Raw genomic sequence first — 13,047 nt, forward strand, 5'->3', positions numbered from 1 at the left:
TATGACACTTTCAATATTAGAATGAAAGGCACTGGGGACAGACTGTGCTGCTCCAAGATATAGGTGGCTCTTGATATGCCTGTAGCAGTTAATGGAGAGGCTTTTTACTCTACGAGATGTACCAGGAGCCATCCAAAGCCAGGACAATCAATGAAATATGAATGAGACCAGAATACAAGGCACTCCAGTTGAGAAATAGAAAACCTGAATAGCCCTATTCCAAGTCATCACTATGCCATAAGTAGGGTGACCAGATGTCCCGATTTTATAGGGACAGTCCCGATTTTTGGGTCTTTTTCTTATATAGGCCCCTATTAACCCCTCACCCCCATCCCGATTTTTCACACTTGCTGTCTGGTCTCCTAGCCATAAGGGTCCACTGGATCAGATAGTTAGTCATTCCCTCCCCTCCCCACCAACAGAGGGAGGAAATATGTGTGGGTTGATTCTGACAGATGGAGGGGGGAGGAACAGGGGCTTCAGGTGAGGATGTGAAGATTAAAGGACCTAGATCTGGGACAGTAAAGCCAGGAAGTGTTGAGATGTTATCAAGATTTGAGGAGTATGCACATACAATTTATGAATTCTGGTTGATGTTATGAAATCATTGTTATGAAAGTGTTGTGTTGTGGAATGCCTCTGTTTGGACGTGAAATCCACCATTTGCTGACAAAGACTGGAGAACATCTCTGCCAGACCACAGATAATAGTTGGTAGTTAAACCTGAAATGGTTTAACTATCCTTGAGACAATGGATTGGTTAAAGCTGGGAAAAGCTAGTTATTCCAACTCCACGTGCTGGAACGGGAAGTGGAAAATCCACAGGAACAGAATGCAGAAACTAGGTGTTGGTGCGGGGGACATATAAATCTGATCAACCCGCTGAGACAGGAACAGGAAGCTTTGAGCAGGAGAGGGGAAGAGATGGGCAGGTTTTTGTAGCAGGGATCCAGATCAACTGTGGGGCCAGCCAAGGGCAGAGGAAACTAGCTGACCTAGAGAAGGCTCAATAAGTCTGAAGAGAAGCCTTGAGAGACAGGAGAAGACCCTGGACACCTCAGAGGACTCTTTCCAAGGCTAAAGAACTCTCTAGAATGTGGAGGAACCTGAGGCAGGGAAATGCATATAGGTGGTTTTTATTTTGTCTGGATTTGTGTCTCTCTCATGCTAAGTAAACTGTGATTAAAATCCAGTGTCAAGTTTGTGTCTGCTTTCACTGCCACTTAACCCCAAAGAGAGAAACTGGAAAGCAGTCCCATTTTGGTGGAATTCTGAGGAACGTGCTGGCAGTCTTGGAGGAGGTAGCACTAGTATCAGGGCCTAGGCAATTGGACTCCACAGGGTCTCCACAGCCCAGAGGGGTGTCAGACACAAGGTCTACACCTGGGTGTGTGCCTAGACTTCCAAAGCCAGGGACACTGTCTAAATTCTGCCCACCCTCAGCAAGTGGGTGCTAAGTGGGATTTAGCATTTGGATCCTGTCACAGCAGGTGGGTAAGTGTCCAGCAGGAGAAGCTCAACCAGCTTTGTGATAGGTAGAACATAAACTCTCCAAGAATCAGATACAATTAAAGATGTTAAATGAGGTAAAATTATTATTATTAATATTATGGTAGCACCTAGAGACCAACTGAAAATGGAGGCCCATTGTGCTAGGCACCGCACAAACCTGAAGTAATAGACAGTCCCTACCCTGCAGAGCTTACAGTCTAAATAGACAAGACAGATTCAAGATGGGGGTGGGAGGGAAAGGAAAGAACACACAGAGTGATGGTTTGCAAATGACATGTTAGTGATGCATTTTTTGGGGGAGTGGGCCCCCTGATGTGTTTGGTGTTATACAAACATAATAAATGACAGCCCCTTTATGTTTCAGAAGTGCCTGGTATGTTGTAGGCACAACTGAGAATTAAATAGTGCTAAACTTGCAGTGGGTTGGCCTGTGGGTTTAGTGGAAGGGAAGGGCCATGCAGAGCCACTGTAACCCTTGCCTCCAGTCCTGCTGCCTCCCATTGCCAGACCTACCCTCTCATGGACCCTGTTTGTTGCACAGCATGTATGGTGGAGTTCCTGTGAGGTCTGGAAGAGAATGCCATTGGTCTAACAATCCCTGCATTCATACATGTCCTCCCAGGTCCACTGGGCTTTGTTACCCTCCTCTCGTGGAAGCTGAGAGGAGCTCAAAGACTTTGCCATCTAATGAACTTTGTCTAATTTTAAAGGTTTTCAGTGACTATATCCTGGCTTTTGTGCCACAACCACAGTATCGTTGAGTCCTGCTGATAATTTTATATTCAAGGGAAACTAAATAATGATTTATTTGCTCAAAGTGGCTTTTCTTATAATACATGAACTATTTCTGACTTTAGAGTAGATTAAAGTAACTGCTTGCTCATTTTTGTGGCTAGGAAACCCCTTCATCTTCACCATTTGCCCAGTTTATGACTCGAAGACATTGCCAAATGTTAAAACACTGGTATTTGTAGAGACTTGAAACGTCTAATTTCAGCCTAACAAGAAGCTCCAGACCTTTCACTAAAGTGCCCCAAACCAACACACTTCACTGTTTAGGCCGTATAATGAGAACAGACGGCTCTAATAAACTGAAGTGTGCAGTTACTGAAAGGCTTCTATTAATGGGAATTTCCAGAGCTCATAGCAATGGGGCTAGAGGACAAACAACACTAACACTTCACACTTTGATAGCACCTTTCATCCACCTTTACAAAGATGGGTATTACCCCTCCCCCATTTTTACAGCTAGGGGAACTGAAGCACAGTACAGTTAAATGCTATTTCCAAGGTGTGTCAATGAATCAGTAGCAGAGTTTGGAAAAGAATCCAGGTCTCCTGACTCCCAGCCTCTGCCTTTTCCTGTGACTCTTTCCCTAGCTTCCTTTTGCAGTTCTGAGTGTGTCCAGTTTTTGTATTCCATTCCCACTTTCAGAACTGAAGGCAGCACAAAGCCATAAGAAATGCTAGCAATGGGCTGACTGTCATGCATCTGTTTTTTCCATGGCTCTGCAGTTATGTACACCACTGCAAAGCCCGTGTAAGACCCCATCATTCTGATTTACACTATTACCATGGTAATAGGTAACCGTTATGCTTTTCTTGATACAGGAGAGAAGGAATCACCCCCAACAGTAAAGGAGGAGAAGCCTCATACCCCAAAGGCTGGGAGGTCTGCTGCCACCACTGCAAATAGGAAACGTAGGGTAGTGGTGGTCGGAGCCCCTCTGCTGAGGGGGACGGAGGCACCCATCTGTCGCCCTGACATTTCATCTGTGGAGGTATGCTGCCTGCCGGGACCCTGTATCCGAAATGTTACGGAGGCACTGTCGAGGATTATCCAGCCCTCTGACTACTACCCCATGCTACTCATCCATGTGGGCACAAATGATACTGCGCGGGGTGACACTGAGCGGATCAAAAGTGACTACAGGGCTCTGGGAGTACGGGTGAACGAGTTTGGAGCGCAGGTGGTATTCTCTTCGATTCTTCCTGTCAAAGGTAGGGGCCCGGGCAGAGACAGATGCATCATGGAGGTGAATGCCTGGCTGCGAAGATGGTGTCGCCAGGAGGTCTTTGGCTTCCTCGACCACGGGATGCTATTCGAGGAAGGATTGCTAGGCAGAGATGGCGTTCACCTTTCAAGGAGGGGAAAGACCCTATTTGGACACAGACTGGCTAACCTAGTGAGGAGGGCTTTAAACTAGGTTCGATGGGGACAGGTAAGTGGGGAACATGGAGACCTGGGAGATGGGTCGGAAATGAGAGGGAGTGTGGGCTATATTGGCAGAGAGAAAGGACGGTCAGGACAAAACTGGGAGGCAAGTTCAAACCAGTATCTTAGATGTCTATATACAAATGCGAGAAGTATGGGTAATAAGCAGGAAGAACTGGAAGTGCTAATAAATAAATACAACTATGACATTGTTGGCATCGCTGAAACTTGGTGGGATAATACACATGATTGGAATGTTGGTGTGGATGGGCACAGCTTGCTCAGGAAGGATAGACGGGGGGAAAAGGGAGGAGGTGTTGCCTGATATATTAAAAATGTACACACTTGGACTGAGGTGGAGATGGACATAGGAGACGGAAGTGTTGAGAGTCTCTGGGTTAGGCTAAAAGGGATAAAAAACAAGGGTGATGTCATGCTAGGAGTCTACTACAGGCCACCTAACCAGGTGGAAGAGGTGGATGAGGCTTTTTTTAAACAACTAACAAAATCATCCAAAGCCCAAGATTTGGTGGTGATGGGGGACTTCAACTATCCAAATATATGTTGGGAAAATAACACAGCGGGGCACAGACTATCCAACAAATTCTTTGACTGCATTGCAGACAACTTTTTATTTCAGAAGGTTGAAAAAGCTCCAAGGGGAGAAGCTGTTCTAGACTTGATTTTAACAAATAGGGAGGAACTCGTTGAGAATTTGAAAGTAGAAGGCAGCTTGGGTGAAAGTGATCATGAAATCATAGAGTTTGCAATTCTAAAAGGGAGTACAGCAAAATAGAGACAATGGATTTCAGGAAGGCCGATTTTGGTAAGTTCAGAGAGCTGATAGGTAAGGTCCCATGGGAATCAAGACTGAGGGGAAAAACAACTGAGGAGAGTTGGCAGTTTTTCAAAGGGACACTATTAAGGGCCCAAAAGCAAGCTATTCCGCTGGTTAGGAAAGATAGAAAATGTGGCAAAAGACCACCTTGGCTTAACCACGAGATCTTGCATGATCTAAAAAATAAAAACGATTCATATAAAAAATGGAAACTAGGACAGATTACAAAGGATGAATATAGGCAAACAACACAGGAATGCAGGGGCAAGATTAGAAAGGCAAAGACACAAAATGAGCTCAAAGTAGCTACAGGAATAAAGGGAAACAAGAAGACTTTTTATCAATACATTAGAAGCAAGAGGAGGACCAAAGACAGGGTAGGCCCACTGCTTAGTGAAGAGGGAGAAACAGTAACAGGAAACTTGGAAATGGCAGACATGCTTAATGACTTCTTTGTTTCGGTCTTCACTGAGAAGTCTGAAGGAATGCCTAACATAGTGAATGCTAATGGGAAGGGGGTAGGTTTAGCAGATAAAATAAAAAAAGAACAAGTTAAAAATCACTTAGAAAAGTTAGATGCCTGCAAGTCACCAGGGCTTGATGAAATGCATCCTAAAATACTCAAGGAGCTAATAGAGGAGGTATCTGAGCCTCTAGCTATTATCTTTGGAAAATCATGGGAGACGGGAGAGATTCCAGAAGACTGGAAAAGGGCAAATATAGTGCCCATCTATAAAAAGGGAAATAAAAACAACCCAAGAAACTACAGACCAGTTAGTTTAACTTCTGTGCCAGGGAAGATAATGGAGCAAGTAATTAAGGAAATCATCTGCAAACACTTGGAAGGTGGTAAGGTGATAGGGAACAGCCAGCATGGATTTGTAAAGAACAAATTGTGTCAAACCAATCTGATACCTTTCTTTGATAGGATAATGAGTTTTGTGGATAAGGGAGAAGTTGTGGATGTGGTATACCTAGACTTTAGTAAGGCATTTGATACGGTCTCGCATGATATTCTTATCAATAAACTAGGCAAATACAATTTAGATGGGGCTACTATAAGGTGGGTGCATAACTGGCTGGATAACCGTACTCAGAGGTTGTTGTTAATGGTTCCCAATCCTGCTGGAAAGGCATAACGAGTGGGGTTCCGCAGGGGTCTGTTTTGGGACCGGCTCTGTTCAATATCTTCGTTAACTACTTAGATATTGGCATAGAAAGTACGCTTATTAAGTTTGCGGATGATACCAACCTGGGAGGGATTGCAACTGCTTTGGAGGACAGGGTCATAATTCAAAATGATCTGGACAAATTGGAGAAATGGTCTGAGTTAAACAGGATGAAGTTTAACAAAGACAAATGCAAAGTGCTCCACTTAGGAAGAAAAAATCAGTTTCACACATACAGAATGGGAAGAGACTGTCTAGGAAGGAGTACGTCAGAAAGGGATCTAGGGGTTATAGTGGACCGCAAGCTAAATATGAGTCGTCAGTGTGATGCTGTTGCAAAAAAAGCAAACATGATTCTGGGATGTATTAACAGGTGTGTTGTGAGCAAGACACGAGAATTCATTCTTCCGCTCTACTCTGCTCTGGTTAGGCCTCAGCTGGAGTATTGTGTCCAGTTCTGGGCACCACATTTCAAGAAAGATGTGGAGAAATTGGAAAGGGTCCAGAGAAGAGCAACAAGAATGATTAAAGGTCTTGAGAACATGACCTATGAAGGAAGGCTGAAAGGACTGGGTTTGTTTAGTTTGGAAAAGAGACGACTGAGAGGGGACATGATAGCAGTTTTCAGGTATCTAAAAGGGTGTCATAAGGAGGAGGGAGAAAACTTGTTCACCTTAGCCTCTAAGGATAGAACAAGAAGCAATGGGCTTAAACTACAGCAAGGGAAGTCTAGGTTGGACATTACGAAAAAGTTCCTGTCAGGGTGGTTAAACACTGGAATAAATTGCCTAGGGAGGTTGTGGAATCTCCATCTCTGGAGATATTTAAGAGTAGGTTAGATAAATGTCTATCAGGGATGGTCTAGACAGTATTTGGTCCTGCCATGCGGGCAGGGGACTGGACTCGATGACCTCTCGAGGTCCCTTCCAGTCCTAGAATCTGTGAATCTATAAATCTATGGGACACTGGTGAATCAGGCCCCACATCCTGATTGATGGGGAAAGAACCTCAAAAGGTTTGTTCAGATAAACATTCACAAATGTATCCAATACTCACTCAAATTTCCTGGGTCTAGACTCTGGGCTGGCTCTCACACGAGAACAGGCTTTCTGGCAAGCTTTTTGATAGTTCCAGCTGTCAGCAATGTTTGAAATGCAGCACAAATAGCTTTTCTCATGATATTTTTGTCTTTCTACAACTGGCCCTGGCCAAGACAAGAGTGCAGCGGCATGAAAACTCAGAGTGCAAATGCACAGTGAGCATGAGTGAATTCAAGTGCATGTAGAAAAGGTATTGTTAAATAGCTGCTTCTTGAAAGAGAAGGATCAATGGGGTGGAGAAGAGCCACTGTGATCAAATGAAGGTGAGAAGGCTATTCCCAATGAAAGATGCTGACCCACCACTCCAGCATTACTGCCTTTCTTACTTCTGCTGTGTAGGCAATGAACGCCACATGGCTGGGTGGGTGTGTCCCTAAGGCCAGGTTGGAAGAACTGGGGAATTGCTGCTCTGTGCACTGTCCTAAATCAGTCTAACTCGCTGCTCTTCTGAACAGCCAGAACCCTTCCTACAGCTTTTCTACTCCAGGGAGGGGGCTGGGCAGGCTCAGAAATAGCATCACATTGTGGACATGAGGCAAAGACTAGACTCTCTTGACAATCTGGTCTGCCACGGGGAAAGATGTGAAAAGCGGCAGTGCCTCAGGAGTCACAGACCAGCCATTCCCTTCCATGACTTTTAATGTGTGAAGAGGAGAATGTTGACAGATGTCTTGCTTAGATTATTAGGATAATCAATAATAATAAATGTCTTGCTTAGATTCTAAGCTCTTTGGGGGCAAGGACCATCATTTTGTTTTGTTTGTGTAAAGGGACTGTTGCCCCCTTACTAACATTCAGTGGGGGTGTTTTGGTTGGCTAGCTCCCAGCACTAAAAGGGGAAGGGTCGGTGGCAAATCAGGACTCTGAGACTGACAGTCCCCAGGAACAATGGGGAGAGGCCAATGCTCCAGATCAGCCTGATTGACAGGGCGGGCAGGCTAATCAGAGAATCAGGAGGCCGGGAGAGAGGGGGTCAGACAGAGTGGGGCCGAGCTAAGGGGAGAGCAGGGGCCCGAGCTAAGCTGCTGGGCGCAGAGCTGCAGCCCCAAAGCCAGAGCACAGCCAGAGAGAGACCAGACCTGCCCTGGGAGGAGAGCTGCAGCAACCAGAGCCAGAGGGGCCAGACAAGCAGCCAGGAAGCAGGTCAGAGCTGGGAGCAGAGTCACAGAAGCAGCCTGCAGAGCCGACCTGTCCTGGGAGCAGAGCTGCAGCAACCGGAGCCAGAGGGGCCAGAGAAGCAGCCCAGGGAGCTGAAGGCAGAGCAGCAGCAGTGCTGAGGCAGAGTGGTGGAGCTGGGGCTGGAGCCGTCCGGAGCTGGGTGCGTGAGCAGCTGGGGAGAGTGAGGGGGACCCTGGGCAGTGGGCCCAGCACAGGGAGACGCCTGAGCCAAGAGGCTCTGCAGGCCAGACTTGGAGGGGGATCATAACCCCGATCGGGCAGGGGCGATGCTGGAAAAAAGGGTCCTGCCACCTAGAGCCTGAGAGCGTGTGGCCACCGCCAGAGCAAGTGTCCGACCCACAGCATCTCTGCAGCACGGCCAGGGCCTGAGAAGGAGCCCGGGACCTACAAGGAACAGACTGAACTGCCCTGACGTTCCAGAGACACTGTTTGTAATGTTCCCTGCCATAGAGCAGGGTGACGTGTTTTCCTTTTACCTTTCCCATTTTTCCTTATTCTTTTTTTAAAATTAATTGTTAAACAACTTGTATTTGCTTTAAATTGTATGAAATGATCAGTGGGTCAGGGAGGTGCCCAGTGCAGAGAGAGTACCCCGGAGTGGGGACACCCTAGCCCCTGTCCTGGGTGACCACAGCAGGGTTGGGGGTCGAGCCCCCCAGGAATCCTGGGTCCAGCCTTGTCGGGGTTTATGAGGACTCTGCCAGACAGGAGAGTGGAAGGGGAGTCCTCAAGGGCAGGGAGGCCTCTGGGTAAAGGAAGTGGGAGCGAGGACTCAGATCCTGTCGCTAGCCCACTTCCCCGGGGTAGTGCAGAAGCCAGGAAAGTTCCCCACAATAGCGGGACCATTCCCCCGCTTACCTTTGTATAGGACCTACCACAGTGGCGTCCTGGTCCATGAGGGGGGGTCCTAAGCACTACCCAAAACACTAATGAATATTAACAATGCGATTAGCTACCTAATAAACAGCGTGCAATTTATAAAATGACAATTTTAAATCCTTTGATAGCTCTTCAAATTTAGAGATGGAAAAGATGCGTATAATTAATTCCCAGGGATCAATTCAAGAACAATTGGTTGGGATGAGGTGGCACTAAAAGTTATTCACTAACTGTTGTAAAATTTGTGTGTATTAAAAAAAAACAAAAAAAAAAACACATTTACTTTTTGCCTTTCCTGTACCCATTTCCCACATGCTATCTTCCCCCACTAATCATGGAATCTGTGGCAGACACACGATGGCTGCAGGACTGAAGAAATCGTGTAGGTCTGATTTTAGGAGTGAAAAAGAGGTGATGTTACAATGTGGTATCTTTCAAAATGAAGTTAACAGCACAAGTTGTCCTTTCTTCTTCTTCTGCAGCTGGCTCCAAAATTCTGACATGACTTTGCCTTGTGGTATTCCATTATTTTGTTTTAACCTCCCCAGCTCCTGCCTTGTCTACTCACGTTAGTATAGCTGAAATGGTCCCCCTGCTGTTTTCATTGTTATTTTTATTTGCTTTGCTCTTTTCAGCAGGCTGTAGCATTTTTTTCCTCTACCATAAATCTTTAAGTCAATTATGGAGAAGAGAAGAAAGCTGCCACACGTTCTGTTTCTCACTGGAACAAAAAGTCTCCGTCCTGTCTTGTTGGGAGAAGGGTAGGACAAGCTGAAATTTTCTGGCAGCATTGTAGATTTCCTCTCTATACTTACTCCATTTTCCACACTGGACATGACCATACATGAAAGTCATGGAAAAAAAGGATTCCGGGGGGGGGGGGGGGGGGGGGAGAAGAGTATTTATTTTACTAGGGGGCCAGATCATCAGTCCCATTAAGTCTGCTTTGCTGTGGCCCGTAGTGTAAAGTTGCCGGATTTAAGCCTGCTATGGCCAGCTGAGGATTCTCCTAACATGGAGAAATACCTGGGTGGCATAGAACTGCTGTAGCTGGATCTACAGGACCTCTTTCCAGCTCCCATTGTAGGGAATGTGGTCGGGAGGAAGGGTATGTGGCTGCAGAGCCTCTGCACTTCAATCATCTCCAGTTGCTGGAAGCCCCTCTGGCTGCTGGTGTAGTTGAGAACAGCCCTGAGGCTGCACTAAACTATTCCAAGGACCAGTTCCACACAGAATTGGCCACAGGATCAGGGAACTACCCATAGCAACTTTGCACCCTCGCCTCTTGCCTATGCTCGGTGCTTATCGGGTGCGGCAGAGAACATGGCCCAGGGTTTCCAGTCTATGGCTTTTGACAAATTCTGGATCTGTTTTTGGAATAAAACTTGTTTGGGGCTGTTTCAAGAAGCAGATTTCCTTTAATTATATAAGCCTCCTCCCCCATTCATCTCTGGGATGCTCTTTGCTCTGAGGGGTAAGCGCCACAGAAAGTCTGGAGACCTCATGGGCCACTAACTTCATCTGCAACAGATGTTTATTTTGGTAAATTCTTACTGGTTTTAACTTAAGACAAGAAAAACCCTCCATATAAACAGTTGTATGCACTAGTTCTCTCTCTTATAATTGGAGTGCAAGCTCTGTGGGGCGAGGAGACTTTCTCCATTACATGTCTGCATGGTGGCTAGCACAATGGGGTCCTGATCCCTGAGTGGTAGCCTCTAGCTGCGGCCCGAGTACAAATAAATAATAAACTAGTCACCAACAAGTCCATCTTGTGTATGAAAGAATGTAGACAATAAATTTTAAAAAGCAAAGTAGTGATCCTTTTTCCAGTACAATCTAAGAGCCTGCAGTGACCAGAATTGTGACAGGCTGCTGTGTGGCAGGTTCAAGGAATCCCTACCCAGCCAGAATCTAAGGAAGTAAAGTAGCCCCCATTAGCTTAATATCTAAGCACTTTACAATCTTCAGTGTATTCATCCTGACAACATCCCTGTGAGAGGGGGAAGTGCTGTTATCCCATTTTACAGATGGGGAACTGAGGCCTAGATCCACCAAAGTATTTAGGCACCCAACTCCCATTGAAATCAGTGTGAGTTAGGCCACCTAAATACCTCTGAGGATTTGGCTCTGAGAGACTAAGAGACTCACCCACGATCACACAGGAAGTCTGCAGCAGATCAGTGAACTGAACCTGTTGCCCAAGTCCCAAGCTAGCAACCTAATGCCTAGACATTCCTTCCTCCCAGAAAAAACAAAGAGGAGTCCTTGTGGCACCGTAGAGACTAACAAATTTATTTGGGCATAAGCTTTCGTGGGCTAGAACCCACTTCATCAGATGCATTAAGTGAAAAATACAGGAGCAAGTATAAATACATGAAAGGATGGGGGTTGCTTTACCAAGTGTTAGGTCAGTCTAATGAGATAAATCAATTAACAGCAGGATACCAAAGGAGGAAAAATAACTTTTGAAGTGGTAAGAGAGTAGCCCATTACAGATAGTTGACAAGAAGGTGTGAGTAACAGTATGGCTAAATTAGTATTGGGGAAATTAAGTTTAGGTTTTATAATGACCCAACCACTCCCAGTCTTTATTCAGACCTAATCTGATGGTATCCAGTGTGCAAATTAATTCCAGTTCTGCAGCTTCACGTTGGAGTCTGTAGGTTTCTGGTATAAGGTGGTGTTTATATGACCGCTATACTTACCTACATGCCTCCAGCTTTCATCCAGACCACACCACATGATCCATTGTCTACAGCCAAGTTCTAAGATACAACTGTATTTGCTCCGATCCCTCAGACAGAGACAAACACCTACAGAAACTCTATCAAGTGTTATTAGAACTGCAGTACCCACCTGGTGAAGTGAAGAAACAGACTGACAGAGCCAGAAGGGTACCGAGAAGTCACCTACTACAAGACAGGCCCAACCAAAAAAAGTAACAGAACGCCACTAGCCGTCACCTACAGCCCCCAACTAAAACCTCTCCAGTGCATCATCCAGGATCTACAACCTATCCTGAAGGATGATCCCTCACTCTCACAGACCTTGGGAGACAAGCCAGTCCTGGTCTACAGACACCCCCCCAACCTGAAACAAATATTTACCAGCAACTACACACCACACAACAAAAGCACCAACCCAGGAACCAAATCCTGCTACAAACCCTGGTGCCAACTTTGTCCACATATCTATTCAAAGGACACCATCATAGGACCTAACCATATCAGCCACACCATCTGGGGCTTGTTCACCTGCACATCTACCAATGTGATATATGCCATCATGTGCCAGCAATGCCCCTCTGCCAGGTACATTGGCCAAACTGGACCGTCTCTACACAAAAGAATAAATTGACAAAAATCTGACATCAGGAATCATAACGTTCAAAAATTAGTAGGAGAACACTTCAGTCTCTCTGGTCACTCAATAACAGACCTCAAAGTGGCAATTCTTCAACAAAAATACTTCAAAAACAGACTCCAACGTGAAGCTGCAGAACTGGAATTAATTTGCAAACTGGATACCACCAGATTAGACCTGAATAAAGACTGGGAGTGGTTGGGTCATTACAAAACCTAAACTTAATTTCCCTAATACTAATTTATCTCTACTGTTACTCACACCTTCTTGTCAACTGTCTGTAATGGGCCACTCTCTTACCACTTTAAAGTTATTTTTCTTCCCTTGGTATCCTGCTGTTAATTGATTTATCTTGTTAGACTGATCTCACACTTGGTAAAGCAACCCCCATCCTTTCATGTATTTATACCTGCTCCTGTATTTTTCACTTCATGCATCTGATGAAGTGGGTTCTAGCCCATGAAAGCTTATGCCCAAATAAATTTGTTAGTCTCTAAGGTGCCACAAGGACGCCTTGTTGTTTTTTCTGATACAGACTAACAGGGCTACCACTCTGAAACCTTCCTCCCTGACTAAATCTTGCCCTTCCTATCATTAGAGGTAACACATTTTGTGTGGTAAAAGCAACCCTGAGCTGTGCTCTTTATCTTTCATTCATAACTGTAGCTTCTATTTTTATTTAATTAAACTTCTTGCATAGGAAGAATTGATCTTCTACAAATTTGCTGCCACTAACACTCAGCTTGGCTAGCTAGAGCACCTAAAGCAGCTCTGCAGAGTGTCCTACAA

At 45.5% G+C, this 13,047-nt stretch overlaps 1 protein-coding gene across 4 annotated transcripts in view; it reads left to right on the forward strand.

Moving 5' to 3' along the window:
• The window catches only part of LOC135984249 (uncharacterized), a 210,953-nt gene that overhangs the window by 72,367 nt on the left and 125,539 nt on the right, over positions 1–13,047 (forward strand). For all 4 annotated transcript variants that reach the window (XM_065598998.1, XM_065599000.1, XM_065598999.1 and 1 more), the window contains one exon: positions 3,124–9,753. In XM_065598998.1, coding sequence (XP_065455070.1) covers positions 4,529–5,704 — 1,176 coding nt within the window. In that variant the 5' untranslated portion in view covers positions 3,124–4,528 and the 3' untranslated portion in view covers positions 5,705–9,753. Of the gene's footprint in view, positions 1–3,123 lie in introns of those variants that run through there.

The sequence above is a fragment of the Chrysemys picta genome, chromosome 6, assembly GCF_011386835.1.
Source record: "Chrysemys picta bellii isolate R12L10 chromosome 6, ASM1138683v2, whole genome shotgun sequence".
Taxonomy (NCBI): Eukaryota; Metazoa; Chordata; order Testudines; family Emydidae; genus Chrysemys; species Chrysemys picta.